We start from the raw sequence: 16,203 nt of genomic DNA, 5'->3' as shown, positions 1-16,203 counted from the left end.
AAAAATAATTCCTTAAGAAGGACTTGTAGAGTTGAGAGGAATGAAGAAAGTCCACTATAACAACTTCTCTCAGAGGTATCATCTGTAGTATAATCACAATTGTTATCAAATCATGCTTAACAATAAATTACATTTTCTCAAAGTTTACATCATGTACCCAATCATAGGAATGTATAAAAAATAATTTACCCTCTGATTTGCAGATATCAAGAGAAGTGATCTTAAAACTATGGTCCTTAAATTCAAATTAATTTCAATACACCAAAAACTAGAATACAGGTTTCTTGGGTATTTTCTACCATATAGGAGGATAAGCACGTCCTTTCAGATTCCAAAAATGTAGGCAAATCCACAAATTAGGAAAATGCATTTCCCCAAATGAAGAGACACTGCTCCAATTGACATACCACTCTCAAAAAGAAGAAACCTCTGAGTCTTGGATCATGAAGTACATATATAGATATTTTCTATCAAGACAACAAGAAGTTTCTTAGAGAATTATAATTGGCTAACAAAAACTATCATAAGTCATTAATAGTGGAGTAAAATTATGATGCTTCTTATTTTAATAATGGAGTAAAACTGTGTGTATCATGGTTAAGCACAAGCCACGCTACATGGAAGGTAATCCTTAGCACATAGAGTACCACTTTGAGCACAGCGCTCGATGAATATTAGCTATCTAGAAAGTATATTTATATAAGTCAACAAACAATTAAAATTACCTAGCGTTACTTTTCATTTGGCTTCCGGGACATCACATTCTCCTGGTGCTCCTTTTGACTCACCAGCTACTCTGTTCCAGTCTCTTTTGCAGGCTTCTCCTTTATCTCATGGCTCAATGTTGGAGCATCCCAGGATTCAATCTTTAGACTTCATTTCTTCCCAGTGAACAATCATTTGCTAAGTGATCTTCTTCGGTCTGATACCTTGAATGTCTCCTATGCACTGATTCTCACATTTATATTTTCTATACTGATGAAACTCTAAGTTCATTCACACATCCAACCCTAGATATAACATTTCCATTTAGATGCCTAATAGGCGTTTGAAACCTAACATGCCCAAATAGAAATCCTAATTTTCCCTCCAACCCCACTCATCCACTAATCTTTCCCACCTCAATAAAGAGTACCACATTCACCCAGCTGCTAATTCAAAACCTAGGAACAATCTTTGGCTCTCTTCTTTCTTTCCCATTCCACATCCAAGTCCTATCTGTTAAGACTATAAAATTACAAATTCGTCCCCTTCTCACCATCTCTACCAGTACTATCCTAGTTCAAAACTATCATCCAATTCCTCAGAAGCCCCAACTATGGTCTTCCCAACACTATGTCCACATAGATATTCTCTATTCTCCACTCAGCAGCCAAAGTTATCAGATCATATCAATCCCTTCGCAAATCCCTCTGAAGGTTGTCCATCAAACTCAGAACAAAATTCAAATTCAAAGGTCTGCAAGTCTCTACAGTCTGGGCTTCTCCAACCTTCTCTCCCTACTATTCTCCCCTTCTCTCCCTTGACCTCAGCCAAATGGCCTTCCTGCTGCTATTCACACTTATTCTGCCCCAGGACTATCTTCCTTGATGCAGGTAGGTCTCTGCTCAAATGTCAGAGAGGTTGTTCAATCCCCTCTCGCCAAAAGTAACTGCCCCTCTCTTACTTCATCACTCTCCATATTGTCCTGCTTTATTTTTCTTCAAAGCGTTTTCTAACGTTACAGTGTATATTCATTTGCTTATTATCTGACCATCTCCTCCAAGAGGGGAGGGGGAGGGATTTTGCCTATTTCTTTATTTATTGTCTGTCCTCCCTGCGGCTAAGGACTTTTTATCTTGTCCAGTGTTTATTCCCAGTGATTAGAACAGTGTCTGGCATGCACCAGTTACTCAGTAAATTCTTACTGAGCAAATTTTCAGGGCAAGAAAATAGTTTTTTTAGGGTAAAACTCTGAAAGCAGACTATAAGCACTGAGACCAAAAGTCAAGATCACCTTCTAACTTATTATGAATGGTTTAGGGGCCGGCCTGGTGGCACAAGCAGTTAAATGCTCGCGCTCTGCTGCGGCGGCCTAGGGTTCACTGGTTCCGATCCTGGGCACGCACTGACGCACCGCTTGTCAAGCCATGCTGTGGCGGCGTCCCATATAAAGTGGAGGAAGTTGCGCATGGATGTTACCCCAGGGCCAGTCTCCCTCAGCAAAAAGAGGAGGATTGGCAGATGTTAGCTCAGGGTCGATCTTCCTCACAAAAAAAAAAAAAGAATAGTTTAGTTGAAAGTAAACTGGAGATTGTAAAAGCATCATATCAGGAAGCATCTTTTCTTTCCTTTCTTCTGCACTTGCCTCCCTCAACCCCTCACCTCTCTCTCTGAATATATGCTATAAATAACAGTTTTATTATGCTATGTCTTGGCACTACCATTCTGGACAATTTCACCATGTAGAATTCAGGTCATCTTTTATTTACAGAATGTTTTCTCGGATTGTAGTTTTAAGTATCATTCTGTTCCACTGTTTTGTTTTTCCTCTTCAGAGACTCCAATTATTCATATGATGGCTCTTCTTTGCCTTTCATCCATTTCAACCACTTTCTCTCTGACTCTTTTTCCTTGTTTCTTTATATCACTGACATTCTCCTCATTGTTCTGCAGCCTTTCTTCAATGTCACTTATTACACTTTCATTGAAATCTATTCTCTTTTTGATACCTTGTAATTTAGTCTGTATTTCTAAAAAAAATAAATATATTCTATCATTTTATTTTATTTCTTTCTTGAGTACAATCAACTTTCATTTCATTTATTGCTGGTTTTTTGGTCCATTTCTAATCTTAGTTTTTGAATTTTTGATTCAAGGTGTTTTTCATATCCCAATGTTTGTTTGAAGATATTTAATCCAGTTTAGAGTGTCATGTTATAATTTTCTTCTATTTCATGGTTACTTTTCAGAGAGGAATTTCCATCAGCTGAAATTTTTTCATTCTCCATTCTGTTTTGATCTTATATTCATTTCATATAGATGATGACTGATTACATTTATGCATTTCTTGGACAAGGTTGACAATATGAGCTGGTTGACATGATCTTTAGCTCAAGAGCACCCTCTCCTGTCAGAGTTGTGAAGTGCAGTTTCTTTAAAGATTGGATTTTGGTGCAGGGCAATGGAAAAGGAATCATATTCCTTCCATTTTTTTCATTTTCTTTTATCTTGTAGCATTCAGGATTTCCCTGTCTTGCTTCTTTTTCCTGTCACCAACAAGACTTCAAAAATTGCTCTCCCTTACTTTTAACTTTGCCATCCCAGAAGCATTGCTTTTCCATAACTGCTACCTGTGTACCTTTAAGTTCCTTCCTCCTTGCTCAGTGCTCTCATCTACCTGGATTCTCTTTCAGTATTTTCACACTTAGGATAGATTTTCTCTTTCTAAGGGTGATTTGCACATAATCCCTTCTTATCACTTCCACTCGGTTTTTCCAGAACCCCCTAACTATCCACAAAGGCTGGCAGTGAGAACTTGTGAGAAAGCTTCACTGAAAACTGATGTTACTTTTCTACTTAATAACTGAAGTTTGTACTGTCCTCTGTCTTCTAGTTGTGCTGAAGGTGAGGGATTTATGTGCTTTAATTTGCTTCTTATTGATCTGTACAGATTTTTGGAAGATGTAGAAGGAATTGAGATTTAGGCAGCAGCAACTAATTACTTCAGCTACCCGAAAGTTCCTCATTTAATTCTTAACCAGGTGTTTCTTCCTTATGTCTGAAATTAGGTTTCTGGTTTTACTTTTTTAATTGTGTAATGGATACTGTAGTGGATACATTGTGCTCTACCCATATCCCCTCAGTAGAGCTAAGGCATCCACACCCCCAGTTGCTGGGCATCATGGCTGCTGATTTCTCACAGCTGTGCCTCTCACTAGGAGTGATCCTTGGCCAAGGGGAACTGCCTTATCTAAGTCTACACAGCCCCTCCATGATGAAGTCCACAGCCAATGGCTGGCTGATGCAAGGATCCAAAGCTCATCCCCTTTGCCTTAATCTGTGACAACTCCCAAGGTCCATCCCAGCTCCAGAGCTCTCTGTAGGATCAGCTGAGGTTTCAGTTGTAACTGCATTGGGGATCAGCTTCTCTGTCTGCCCAATCCTACCTTCCTCACTTCCTTACAAGTGTATACCCTGCACGCATTCTTTACTATACATTCTGCAAACAATTCTCTACCTCAGGGTATTTTCAGGTCATCCAATCTAATACAATCACGATCAAAAAATTTTTAATTGCATTATGAGACAGACACTGTTGTAAGTGCTTTGAATATATTGTATAAATTCACTTAATTCTCACAAGGAAACTGTGAGGAAGATACTATTATTATCATCTTCATATCTCAGATGAGAAAAGAAACTCTTAGGGAAGTTAAGTACCTTGCCTAAGTTACTAAGTGGTACAGGCAGGATTTGAATATAGGCACTCTGACTTGAAAGCCCCTTCTCTTACCCTCTTCACTGTACTGCCTCCCACACTGGCTTTACATTCACGGCTTCTCTGGTATGACCCTTAGTGTTCCCATTCTTTGCATTTTTCTATGCCCTGCTATGAAGCATAGTCAGTAAATGACTCAAACGAGGATAATCACAAATATTAAGATGTCTTTATTTTTTTGATACATAATATCTCCACTAGTGGATCAGCCATAATATTAGTTGCTAAAGATGAAACTCATTGATCTTATGAATTTGTCTTTCAAAGCTTTAGCATTAAAAACAAAGAAGCACGTTTGTAAATCCAGCCTATTATCTCCCAGTCCTATCATCAGATTACTTCTTATTTGTACATACATATTAGCAGGTACACAGTAACAACGATTCCTCTATAGACTTATTTTTTATCTCACCTCCAAGTAATACCAAAAATATTATAACTTTCCCAAAAACTTCTTACCTCCATCTTGAAATTTGCTTAATCTTTCAAAATATGATGACATGGGGGTCTGTACAATATCAAGGATAGCCAGAAGTGTTCTTGTTAGCCTTAATAATTCACTGAAACTATAAAATCCAAAGTATATAAGATTCCGAGCCAAGTGGACCACCTTAATAAAAAAAGGGAAGAGTGGAAAAGAAAAACATTAGGAACTGAAATTAATATTGACTTTTGTTATTTAAATTAGTGCAGGTATTTCTGAACTTTCTGATTTCCTAACACTTAGAAATTAAAATACCTGCAAAGTAACCACTGAACCTTAATTTATTCAAGTTTAGAATTAAATCCAAATAAGACCAGTTTGTCAACCCCATCAAAGGGTCACATGACAAGAAGATGAGGTGTCTGGTCAACAGCCAGGAAAAAAGCAAGAAGACAAGATTTTAGGTGCATCAAGGTGGTTAAAGAAGTTTACATCAGAATGATTTACCACTTAAATAAATACTAATATTAATTAATATTATTTATGTCAGGAGGATATCGCTTAATAAATGGTTACATTAATGAATTACTTTAATAAATGGATATTATCCATGAAATTTGTCCAGAAATGTATGTTCCCTATGCTGCTTTGTGGTCCTCTGGATACCATAGGACATATTAGGTGTGAGAGCCAGCTTCCAAAATGGCCCCCAATGTTTGGTCTCCTTCCGCATCACACCAGGGTTAGTCTGTGTGACCAACAGAATACAGTAGAAGTGATGGCATGCTACTTCCAAGATTAGGTTATAGAAGACTGCAATTTCCATCTTGGACTTTCTCTCAAATGGTTTGCTCTGAGGGGAAATCAAGCGCCATGCTGTAAGGACATTAAGGCAACCTACAGAAAGGCCCACATGGCAAGAAAATGAGCTGTCTAGTCAACAGCCAGCAAGGAAGTATGGCCACCAAAAACTACATGAGTGAAAGTGAGCTTAGAAACAAATCGTCTAGCCCCAGATGATTGCAACCCCAGTCAACAGCTTGATTACAGCCTCATGAGAGACTCTGAGTCAGAACCACTCAACTAAGCACTCTCAGATTCCTGACCCATAGAAATTGTGAGATAATAAATGTTTGCTTTAAGCTGCTAAATTTGTGTAATTTGTTACACACCAGTAGGCACCTAATACACCAGGTATCAAGTCATGGTATCTTCTTTCTGGTTTTGTCATTATAGCCCCAAAATGATACTATAACTAGAGACATTTCAATTCAGTTTAATGAGGCTAAAAACATCACCTCCATGGAAATGAAAAAAAAAAGTATCCAAACATATTGTAAATATGCAAAACTGTCTTTGTTCACTAAATGCAATAAAGTTGACACAAATGAATGAAACCAAAAAAAAAAAACAAAGAAAAGAGTATCTAACAGATAATTATCAATAAAATATTTTGTATTGGACATCAGGTATAATTAAAACATCAAATCTATCTTTTAATCAATGGCAGAGAGAATCATGCCTTCATGAACTTAACTACCAAATTAACAAAAACATCCTAAATATTAGAGGGGAAAAATCTTTGATGTTCAATGCATCTAATTTTAGACAGGGAAATTGAATAACTTTGAATGAATGGTTTTTAAAAAATACCTCAAACGTCAGTTTGTTTTTTTCTTTATCTCCAAAAGGAAAGGGCTGATTTACAACTTCTTTCAGGTATTCTTCAACAAATTCCATTGTCAGAGCAAATTTCCTCTTCATATCATTTCTGGAAGAGTCTGTTATAGAATCATATCTAGAACGATGGAAAGAATATAAAGCAAGTTAAATTGATTATAATCATTTAAAAATAGGAAAATATACATACTTTAACCTCCTGGCTTCTTAAGCTTCGGTAAAATAATTAACTTTTCCAGAAGTTGCGTCCTCATTTGTAAAATGGGGCTATTGTGAAATGAATTAAGCACTTAAATCAGAGTCTACCATAATATTAAGCCCTCAACAAATTGTTACTCCTATTATTAATACGATTTCTGTTTATTGGTTTCCAGAATGATGTTTCTATTATCAAGAGTTGTCATTTTACTCTCCAAAAAGAGTAAAGTATCTTATTTGCATTTGGAAGATTAAGACCCTGAGTTTGAACACAGAAATGCCTTTTCATATATTTCACTTCAAAATTGAAGACATCTGATTTTGAGTTCATCTGCTGAATTTAAAGTCCTGGAGAAATTTTTCCAAACATACTCATGAATTGTGATCTTTGTGGGGATTTCTGTCCAGAGCCTGGCATAGCGAACAGGTACCACGGACTCCTGGGGATCCCGGTCAACGTGCATGTGGAGCATGAGGCGGCAAAAAGATGCTCGGAGGTCAAACGGCAGGCTCTCATCCGACATACACCGCAGGATCAAATCGACAGAGAGCTGCGTGGAAATTTGGTTTATAGCCAGATACTGGCGATCCAAGCACATCCTTGCAAAGAGGTTTAGCTGGTACCTTAAAAATGTTAAACATGTTACATTATTTGTCTTATCTCGATAAAGTTCTTAAACATCACAATATCAATCAATATCTATTTTTATGATAACAATATTTCCAAGTGTATGTGATACTAGAGTCAAATTCTTTTGGTAGTAGGTTAAGTGATCAAATGACAACACATACATGAAATTGTCTCTATGCCCATTCAGTTACAATTTCTCTTACTTGTTCCGGCAACATATGTCTAGTGGAGAGTGTCATTAGGTTCTCAGTTCTCGGTTTCCTAGGATTACAAATACACTAAGCCTGAAGGCTATGAATAACAGCTCACACAAAACCATCTCTTTCTGCCTCCCCCAGTTCCACTCAGTTCCGGGCTCTAATATCTACACTCTAAGTTTAGATCCACTCAGTTTCCAAGCTGTGAACTTGGGATCAATCCAATGTGATCAATCCAAAAGGCATCAGTACACTTGGATTCATCAGCCTCTGAGATTAAATAATAGTTGTGATAGCTGTGGAAACCAGGGAGCATGAGGCATTCCCTGCCTTACTCAGATTCCAGTCATTTGCACCCAACTTGGCCCAGGGCTTCTGCCTTGGGTATCTATCCCTTAAATTCAAAGACACCAGCTCAGTTCTTTCTCCCAGTATACTGACCACTGGGAAATGCCATTGGAACTTCTGCTGCTATATTTCGCCACTGAACTTTCATAACTACAGATACTAGTTTCTCTTAAGCCTCAAGTCTCCACATATTCACAAGCACTATATACATAACTATTGTCTAACTTTCTCTGAGGCCCCCTCTGCAGCGGGATCAGCTTCCCCAGCCCCAGTTCCATCTCTCAACTCCATTACCGAGGTCCCAACATGTCTCTCGTCTGCACTCACTCCAATCAATGATAGGAAAAACATCCTTTGCCACACAACAATTCCAAACTAGTGCAAAATCAGAAAATTGCAAGTAGTATATGTGGAAAACACAGATATTAATTTTTATTTTGAATATTTTAAATAATACTAAATATTTCAGCTACCTTGGTTCTGACATTACTTTTTAAATTTCCTCTTCATAGATACCTGACTTTTAGAGGTTCCAGAGAATCACCTCTCAATGAATACGTGAGATTGAGAACTACAATTCTCTACAATACTTTACCTGTAATAGGTAAGAACTTCTAAATCAGCTTTGGTGCCTTCTTTTGCTTCTTGAGCAAGGTGCCTGATCGCTTTGCCATGCGGTTCCTTGTTGCTGTCAATCCAGTAGAGCCAAACTTCTTCATCATCAATGTCATCTGGAAGGATGGAGCTCTCCATGGGGTTGTCTACTTGCATTGAGACCAGCCTTGAAATAAATGACACATACAAAATCTATTAAGAAGCTCACTTACAAACATGATAGGGTACTACAATGCTTACAAATCACGAACAAAAAAGATGCATCCATTTTCTGGGCTTACTTCGTTTGAATAAGAATGTCTGCATTGCCTGGGCTCAACATAAATTTACAGATGAGTTCTTGAGTTACAGGTATAGCGGTGGTATTAGACACACACAGATCTGATAAATAATCCAAAAACCTGGCAAGAGAAAAAAAATTAAATTGAACATGAAGGAAAAGCATTTCATAAAATCATCACAATAAAAGCATACTTTCAGATATAATAAAGGTAATTTTTTAGATATATTTTTAATATTATTTCCATGCAACATTTTTCTAATGTGTTGCTTATCTACTGCATCATCAGAAACAAATTAAACATACAATTATTTATATTTAATACAAATCTTGTTTCAAAAAAGGATAAAAGTTTACGTCTATGTATTTGGTGTTATTCAACCCACTGCACTGTGACTTATTAGGTTTAGAAAATCATTTATTGGCCCTAAAGTGAGACTACCCCAGAATTGAATACCAAAACAAAGGCAGATCAAAGCTAATGGCATACTGAGTAAAATAGGAATACAGCACATGCTTCATGGAAGTGAGTATGGCCTGGTTGAATCAGAGGCCCATCTCTACCTTCTGACATTCATTTGCTGTGTTAATTAGTTGAGAAAACTTTGTCAACCTGCTTGACTTTTCTGCATTCATTTCTCCCAGATAAGGCAGCACGGTGCAACGGAAAGAGAACTTGACGTGGAGTCAGAAACCCTTCATTTACCTCGTATTCTATTTCTTACTATTGGGGTATTCTTGTGTAATTTTCTCTCTATCTTCTCATCTCTAAAATATGGATAATAATATACGACCAGTGCACTTCACAAGAATGTGCGAGGATTTAAATGCGACAATCTATATAAATACATTTTGAAAAACTATAAAGCATTATAAAAACATAAGTTATCAGAGGGAAAATCAATTACATTTAAATATGTCTATCAAGGGTTTTGATCTCTTTTGAGGTAATAACTCTGTAGGATACATAACTATCATAGCAATAAGCCCAACATAGCTTCATCCATGAAAGTTAATGATATGAAAGAATTCTAACTTTAAAAAGTTCTAAAAATAAAGCAAAAAGCCAGTCTCCAATAGTAGAGAATACTGCATGAACCACTTCAAACCTTGGCTCACGATTTCTCCTGAGTAAACTGACAAATGTTTCTATTTCTTTTGCTGTGATATGTTTCTCTAGTAGTTTTCTGTTGTTGTGCAACAAAGCTGTGATGGTATCTTCTGCCAGAATATCATAGCCAATCTGGGACTGCATGACACAGAAATTCTTAGCAATATATTCCTGCAAAGAAGAAAGACTGTCAGAATGCGCTGCCAAACATCTTAGAAATAACAGATTCTATTAGGGTCAGCAACATTGATTAATTTATTCAGAACAGAAAACTCACTAAAAATTATTGTCAAAAGAAGAGCAAGTAAATAATTCTTCAACAAATAGGACTTTTTAAGGAAGGAAATGAAAACATATTAGCATACGCTTAATTTAAAATATAACAGAAAATTATACACCTAGAAATATTTTTTAATATGGGTGCTTACACTCTCGAAGTGTACATGGGAAAAACAAAAATAAACCTAGTTAAAACAACAATTTTTTATGACATGGTAACTAAGGATTTCACCAGCCTAACAGAGGGCCTTCTTCTAACTCTCAACAAAAGTCATAACTGATGATTTTAGCATAATTATAGACAGAAAATGACTCTCTGATATTTTGTTCATGAGACCTATAGTGTTAGATGAAGATCCACGTGGACTCAATGGTGATTTTTTTTGTACATATACCACAATGATCTATTAAATTGTCTCTCTCAAATAATGATAAAATTTCATACCTCTTTTTATTTTTAAAAAGCTATCAAACAAGATAATATGCTAAATCACTTCACTGATCAGATCCATTCATCCAATAAACATTTCTTGAAAGTCTACGACATTCTAGGCACTGTTCCTAGAATTCCTAGTCTCTCAACTAGGAATATGTCAGTCAGCAAGATAGCTAAGTTCTCATGGAGCTCACATCCTAGTGAGAAAAAAGGCAGTAAATGAGCAAAAAAATGTGATCATTTTACATGTTGATAAGTGAAATGAAACAGAGGGATGGAGAAGGGGGCAACTTTAGATGGGGTAGACATTGAGGAAGTGGCATTTGAACTAGGGTGGAAATGACTAAAATGATGAAATGATGGAATGATAAAAAGGAGGCAGCCATGGGGAGATAAGCCATCTAGGCAGTGGGATTGGCAAGCACAAAGGCTCTGTGGTAGCGGAACCAAGGTTTTGTGTTCTATAAACAAAAGGTGGCCATTGTAGGTCAAGTATGATAAGAGAGAAGAAAGCAAGAGCTGAAGTTGGAGGTAGGTCCTTCCAAGCCATGGTAAAGGAGAAAAATGTTTTTCTAAGAGCAAAAGGAAGCCACTAGGGAGTTTCAACCATGCATTTAATCTGCTCTTTGTTCTTCACACTAACTCTTCTATATTCCAAGCCCCTTTTGCTCATTTCCCACATTCTGCGTATAAGCAAGCCATCTCATTCAACCGTAGAACTGATGAGATTAACCCCTTCCACAACCAAAAGTTTTCACTTCAATTTCGTGGGGATTCTCCTTGGGAATGTATTCCTGCTTCTATGATGGAGAATTTATTGATTAGAAAGTGGTTTTGCCTGAGGTAAAATTTACTGGAACCTATCTATTCCTTGAAAATGATACTGGTTACACAAATCTAATTATATTCTAGGCAGCAATTTTGTGGCCTTTCAAAATGAAGCCTTTATATTGGGCAGCCAGTTAAGTAAAGTAAATGTCTTCTGTTAGTGTATCATTTTAAAGATACATATTGATTTATACACTTTTATGACTATTGCAATCATACTCTAGTATAAGGCAAACCTCCAAATGTGTGATAAATAGATCAAGATGTTGATAAATAATCAAATGAAATGAGAGGTGTTACCAAATTCTATAAATAACAATTAACAGAGACTCAACATTAAAGACCTGGGTTAGCACTAAATCACAAAAGAACTCCATATTAGGACTCTATAAAATATAGGTGAAAATAAAGGAAAATAAGGTAATTATGCAAAAAGTAGAAAGTCTTTCTGCTTCCATTTTAAAATTATGTTCTAAAAACATAAGAAAGCTGCTTTATGCTTAATATAAAGCATTCTTTTTTTTTTTTGGTGAGGAAGATTAGCCCTGAGCTAACATCTGTTGCAAATCCTCCTCTTTTTGCTGAGGAAGGTTGGCCCTGGGCTAACACCCGTGCCCATCTTCCTCTACTTTATATGTGGGAAGCCTGCCACAGCATGGTTTGATAAGCAGTGCATAGGTCCACACCCCAGATCCGAACCTGCGAACCCTGGGCCGCTGAAGCAGAGTGCGCAAACTTAACCACTATGCCACCGGGCCAGCCCCAATACAAAGCATTCTTAATTCAACAGAATTGAGAAAAATATTTTCAACTATAACTTAGATTCAATTGGGGCATACAGAGACTATAAGCAAAAATAAAACCTAACCCTCAATGAATGCTCTTTTATGATTCTTACTTTTTTATGTCAGCTCAATGATCTACTTCTTGGGGAGATATCCCAAAAGAGAGAATGAGTGCCCTACCCACAATTACATGCTCTAAAGAAATCCAGAAAGTAGGTCCCCTAAAGTGAATAAAATTTACTTGGAGAAGCGATGTGACTAGGCAGGCTGAACTAAGAACAAAAGAGAGGAGAAATCATAGGGGCAGTGTGTGTGTGTGTGTGTGTGTGTGTGTGTGTGTGTGTCTACTTGTCAGAAGGATCACGGTTTTCAGAAGAGAAACCACATGCACCTCAGCACCCTAGGCACACAAGGCCCCAGCTAAGATGGAGAGGAGTGAGAAATAACTTTGTATGGCAGACCTTGGGGGACTAAGAAAGGACACCAGCTAAGATGTGCTGCCCGGACAACCAACTACAAACTAGCAGAACAACCAACCCTAGGGAGACCTGGCACTGAAGCACAGGGCAGTGTTGTAGAAAGGAGGGTCCAAGGACCCTTCCAAAGGCCAAGCACAATCGAGGATGGTGCACATTGTGGGACCCCAGAGGTCTGAGAGCACTAGGTAAATTCTGTAGACCTATTGATTTTATCAGTTAATTCAGTCTCTCTAATACAGTGCTGCTTGTACGTGTGGAGTGGTGGTCTGTCTAGCAAAGTATGTCTTTACAGACCCAAGAAGAGAAAGGAGACCAAGTGGAGAAGAACTTCAGCTCCATCCTAGACCTTCGCAGAATTACACAGGCCCTCATACAGGGGGCTTCTCAGACACTAATTCTCTGAGTACTTAAAGGTCTGTCATTTAACTTAATTCTGGAACTTAATTTTTCTTCCAGTAAAATAAGAACAACTCTACCTAAGTTACCTTGCCATCTTAAAGGAATGCAATGAAGTTGGCAAAAATAATTCCAATGACAGCATTTTTATTTGGCAAGAAGGATGTGTATAACTAGGATTACATTAAAAAGTATTTAAGGATTTGTTTATATTGTCCCCCTCCTTCCTCTTGCTCCTTGCCATAGTATTTATCTTCTGGCTACTCTGTTTTACATATTCTTTTTAGACCTTTTCTTAATCTTTAAACAGAATTTCAAAGCCAAGGTATTTTTAACACATTTTTCTTAAAGCAAATTATTTTTTCTTGCCAACAAACTTTCAAACTACTAAGAGGCAACAGCGAGATGATGAAGAGTCTGGGTTTGAATACTGGCTCCAGTCTTCAAACTGTGTGATCTTTGGCAAGTTACTTAACCTCTCTGTGTCTCAGTTCCTCATCTTAACTCAATATTAATTAAGTTGTGAAAAGTGCTTAGAACTGAGCCTGGTTCAAAGCAAGCTCTCAAAAAATACTACTAACTATTCCCAAATAACCTCCATCCTCCATCCATAACATCCTAGGCCCTACGTGGCTTAGCCCAACCTGCCTCACCAGCCCTCTCTCACACCATCCTTCCTCATGGACTAAACTCATCAGTGAAATTTACTGATTGTACACTCTTCTCTCTGTTTACTAATTTACCAAATGATAATTAATTTTAAGCAATTTTATATAAAATAAACACGTATATTATTGAATACATTGCAAAATATTATGTACTTTTAAGATAAAAATGAGACTAAAGAAATTTCACTTGCAGTTGGCAACTTTTAGCTATATCCCTAGATATAGCTGGGTTCCCTGCCCTCCACAGTTAGGAACATCCTGGGACAAAAGTGCCCTTTCTAGCATCCATCATTTTCTCTTCATAGATCCCTCTTCCTACAATGCCTGTTCACAGACAATTTATGAAAATGATTCTCATCCTACTCAAATGCGTCCTTCTCCAAGCACTCTTCCTGAGTTCCCCCAGCCACAGTGAGCTCTCCCTCTTCTGAATTTCCAAAATGCTGCCTTTTATCTCTCATGTCCCCTCTTTGCCTCCTCCTTATGTTTCAGATGCACGCATCATATCTTTTCCAGGAGGCATGTTCCTAGAAATGCCAAGAAATGTCTCATTCCTCTTCACATAATATATCCAGCATGCCTCCTGCCCAGCAGGAGCTAACACCATGCACACAGAAGGACTCAGACATCCTCCTCCAACGACTCCAATTTTCTATAGAAGAAGAAATACATATGTCATCTCAAAAATACCTCTAGGTCATTTTTTTGTGTGCTGCCAATATAAAACATTTCACTGCAAAGCAGAATTCCCCATTTCTATTTTATATGTTTTAGAACAGTACCCAAAGAACCGTGCCATGCTTTAAATGTTAAACAGAGGTAGAAATGAGGTCCACCCTCTGACCTGATTTTTCCGGTAGTCCTGCTGCGAGTGTCTCAGCACGCGGTAGCAGAGCCTCAGCATGTACTTGTAGGGAGCGTATCTTTGGTCTCCCAGATCCTCAAGTCTCAGCATTGAGCCTTCTCCTGCTTTCTCCTTAAAGGGTGCTTTAAGAATCCCAAATACCTAATAGGAAAAAAACAACCACCTATTCTGATGAACGGAGGTGCACGTTTTGCAATCTGTTTTAATATTTTTACAAATAAGTACTTTGACTCAAAAATACTTTTGTAATATTTGTGTAGAATTAATGTAAAGCAAAAAAAAAGGACTTAGGATATAGGACCAACATATGAAGGAACAAAAAAATACTTCTAAAAGGATTCCCTAAATTGAATGGCAAAAACATTATTTAAATAAAATGCTTAATTTTGTTTAGAAATTATATTTTATTAAAATAAGAAATATAAAGATGTTGGGTTATACCAAGTTACATGAACATATTAAGATGAACTAAAATACAGTTTGATTTCTATAGGCTTTATAATTACTTCTATTATTTTCTATAACTTTCTAAAAAATCAAAATAATACAAAGAAAACATTTACTTTTCATCAGAAACTGACATCAGAAAACCGCCTCCAAATATTGCTTCTAAACCTCTTTATAAAAGAGTTAATTTATTGTTCTTGGTACATAAAGATGTGGCCAAATCAATGACTGTATCAGCACTCAAATGTAATAAATAAGGAGCCACATGTGCAGCTAGTGGTACCCAGTGACCCAGATTCTTCTTGTAAGGTTAGCAATTGGGAAGTATTTAAAAAGCATTGAGGAATATAACTCTTTTAGGCAGCAAGACAGCAGGTAGGATCACCTGGAGATGAGCCAGTAGGATGAGTAAATTGTTTATGAAAAAGCATCTAGACAAGGGCATAAGCATTAATACAAGAAAGCAAAACGGAAAATAATTATCCTTTGTAGTTCCTGAAATATAATATGAATTAAAGTTACTTCAATAATTCTATATTCACCAAACCTTGAATTTTATATTTATAATCCTGAAATAAAAGATTTGACATACGTTGGTTGAAATAATATTAATAAATCATTCAAGATCCTAAAAGTCTTTGAAATCAAATGTTTTATACTAAAGAAATGCTAGTTTCAGAAAAGACTGTCTCATTAGATTTGCAATCTTTATTTTCTTTGAAAAAAATGTTGATTTTATATTTTTAATCAGCTATAGAATATTAACTGACAATATGTCTACTGTTTTCCTTTCCCAATTGCACAAGAACACATATATTAATAATATGATTTTTATTTTTTTAAATATCTTTCTTGAGTCCACACAATGCAGAAGCTCATTCCTTTATGTAGCAAGTAACAGAATAAAAAGAATGCATAAGGGTAGACATACCCATATGTACATATTATTAGGAAGCGAATTAATTTATTGGTACGTCATGAACAATTTCAGGAAGTTATAGCATAGAAGTAGTACTAGACCTTCAGCGAAAAAACCTAGAATACTGTATAGGGCAC

General features: G+C 36.8%; 1 protein-coding gene across 1 annotated transcript in view; it reads right to left on the bottom strand.

Moving 5' to 3' along the window:
• The window catches only part of ITPR2 (inositol 1,4,5-trisphosphate receptor type 2), a 472,032-nt gene that overhangs the window by 311,624 nt on the left and 144,205 nt on the right, over window positions 1-16,203 (bottom strand). Inside the window, exons 15-21 of the mRNA XM_058558623.1 lie at window positions 14,680-14,841; window positions 9,963-10,135; window positions 8,855-8,974; window positions 8,554-8,739; window positions 7,155-7,406; window positions 6,558-6,702; window positions 4,940-5,090 (exon numbers count right to left, since the gene is read on the bottom strand). Of these exons, the coding sequence (XP_058414606.1) occupies window positions 4,940-5,090; window positions 6,558-6,702; window positions 7,155-7,406; window positions 8,554-8,739; window positions 8,855-8,974; window positions 9,963-10,135; window positions 14,680-14,841 (1,189 nt within the window). The remainder of the gene's footprint in view (window positions 1-4,939; window positions 5,091-6,557; window positions 6,703-7,154; window positions 7,407-8,553; window positions 8,740-8,854; window positions 8,975-9,962; window positions 10,136-14,679; window positions 14,842-16,203) is intronic.

Source organism: Diceros bicornis, chromosome 17, assembly GCF_020826845.1.
Source record: "Diceros bicornis minor isolate mBicDic1 chromosome 17, mDicBic1.mat.cur, whole genome shotgun sequence".
NCBI lineage: Eukaryota > Metazoa > Chordata > Mammalia > Perissodactyla > Rhinocerotidae > Diceros > Diceros bicornis.
The sequence above is the reverse complement of the archived record's forward strand: the minus strand, read 5'-3'. Positions and strand labels throughout refer to the sequence as shown.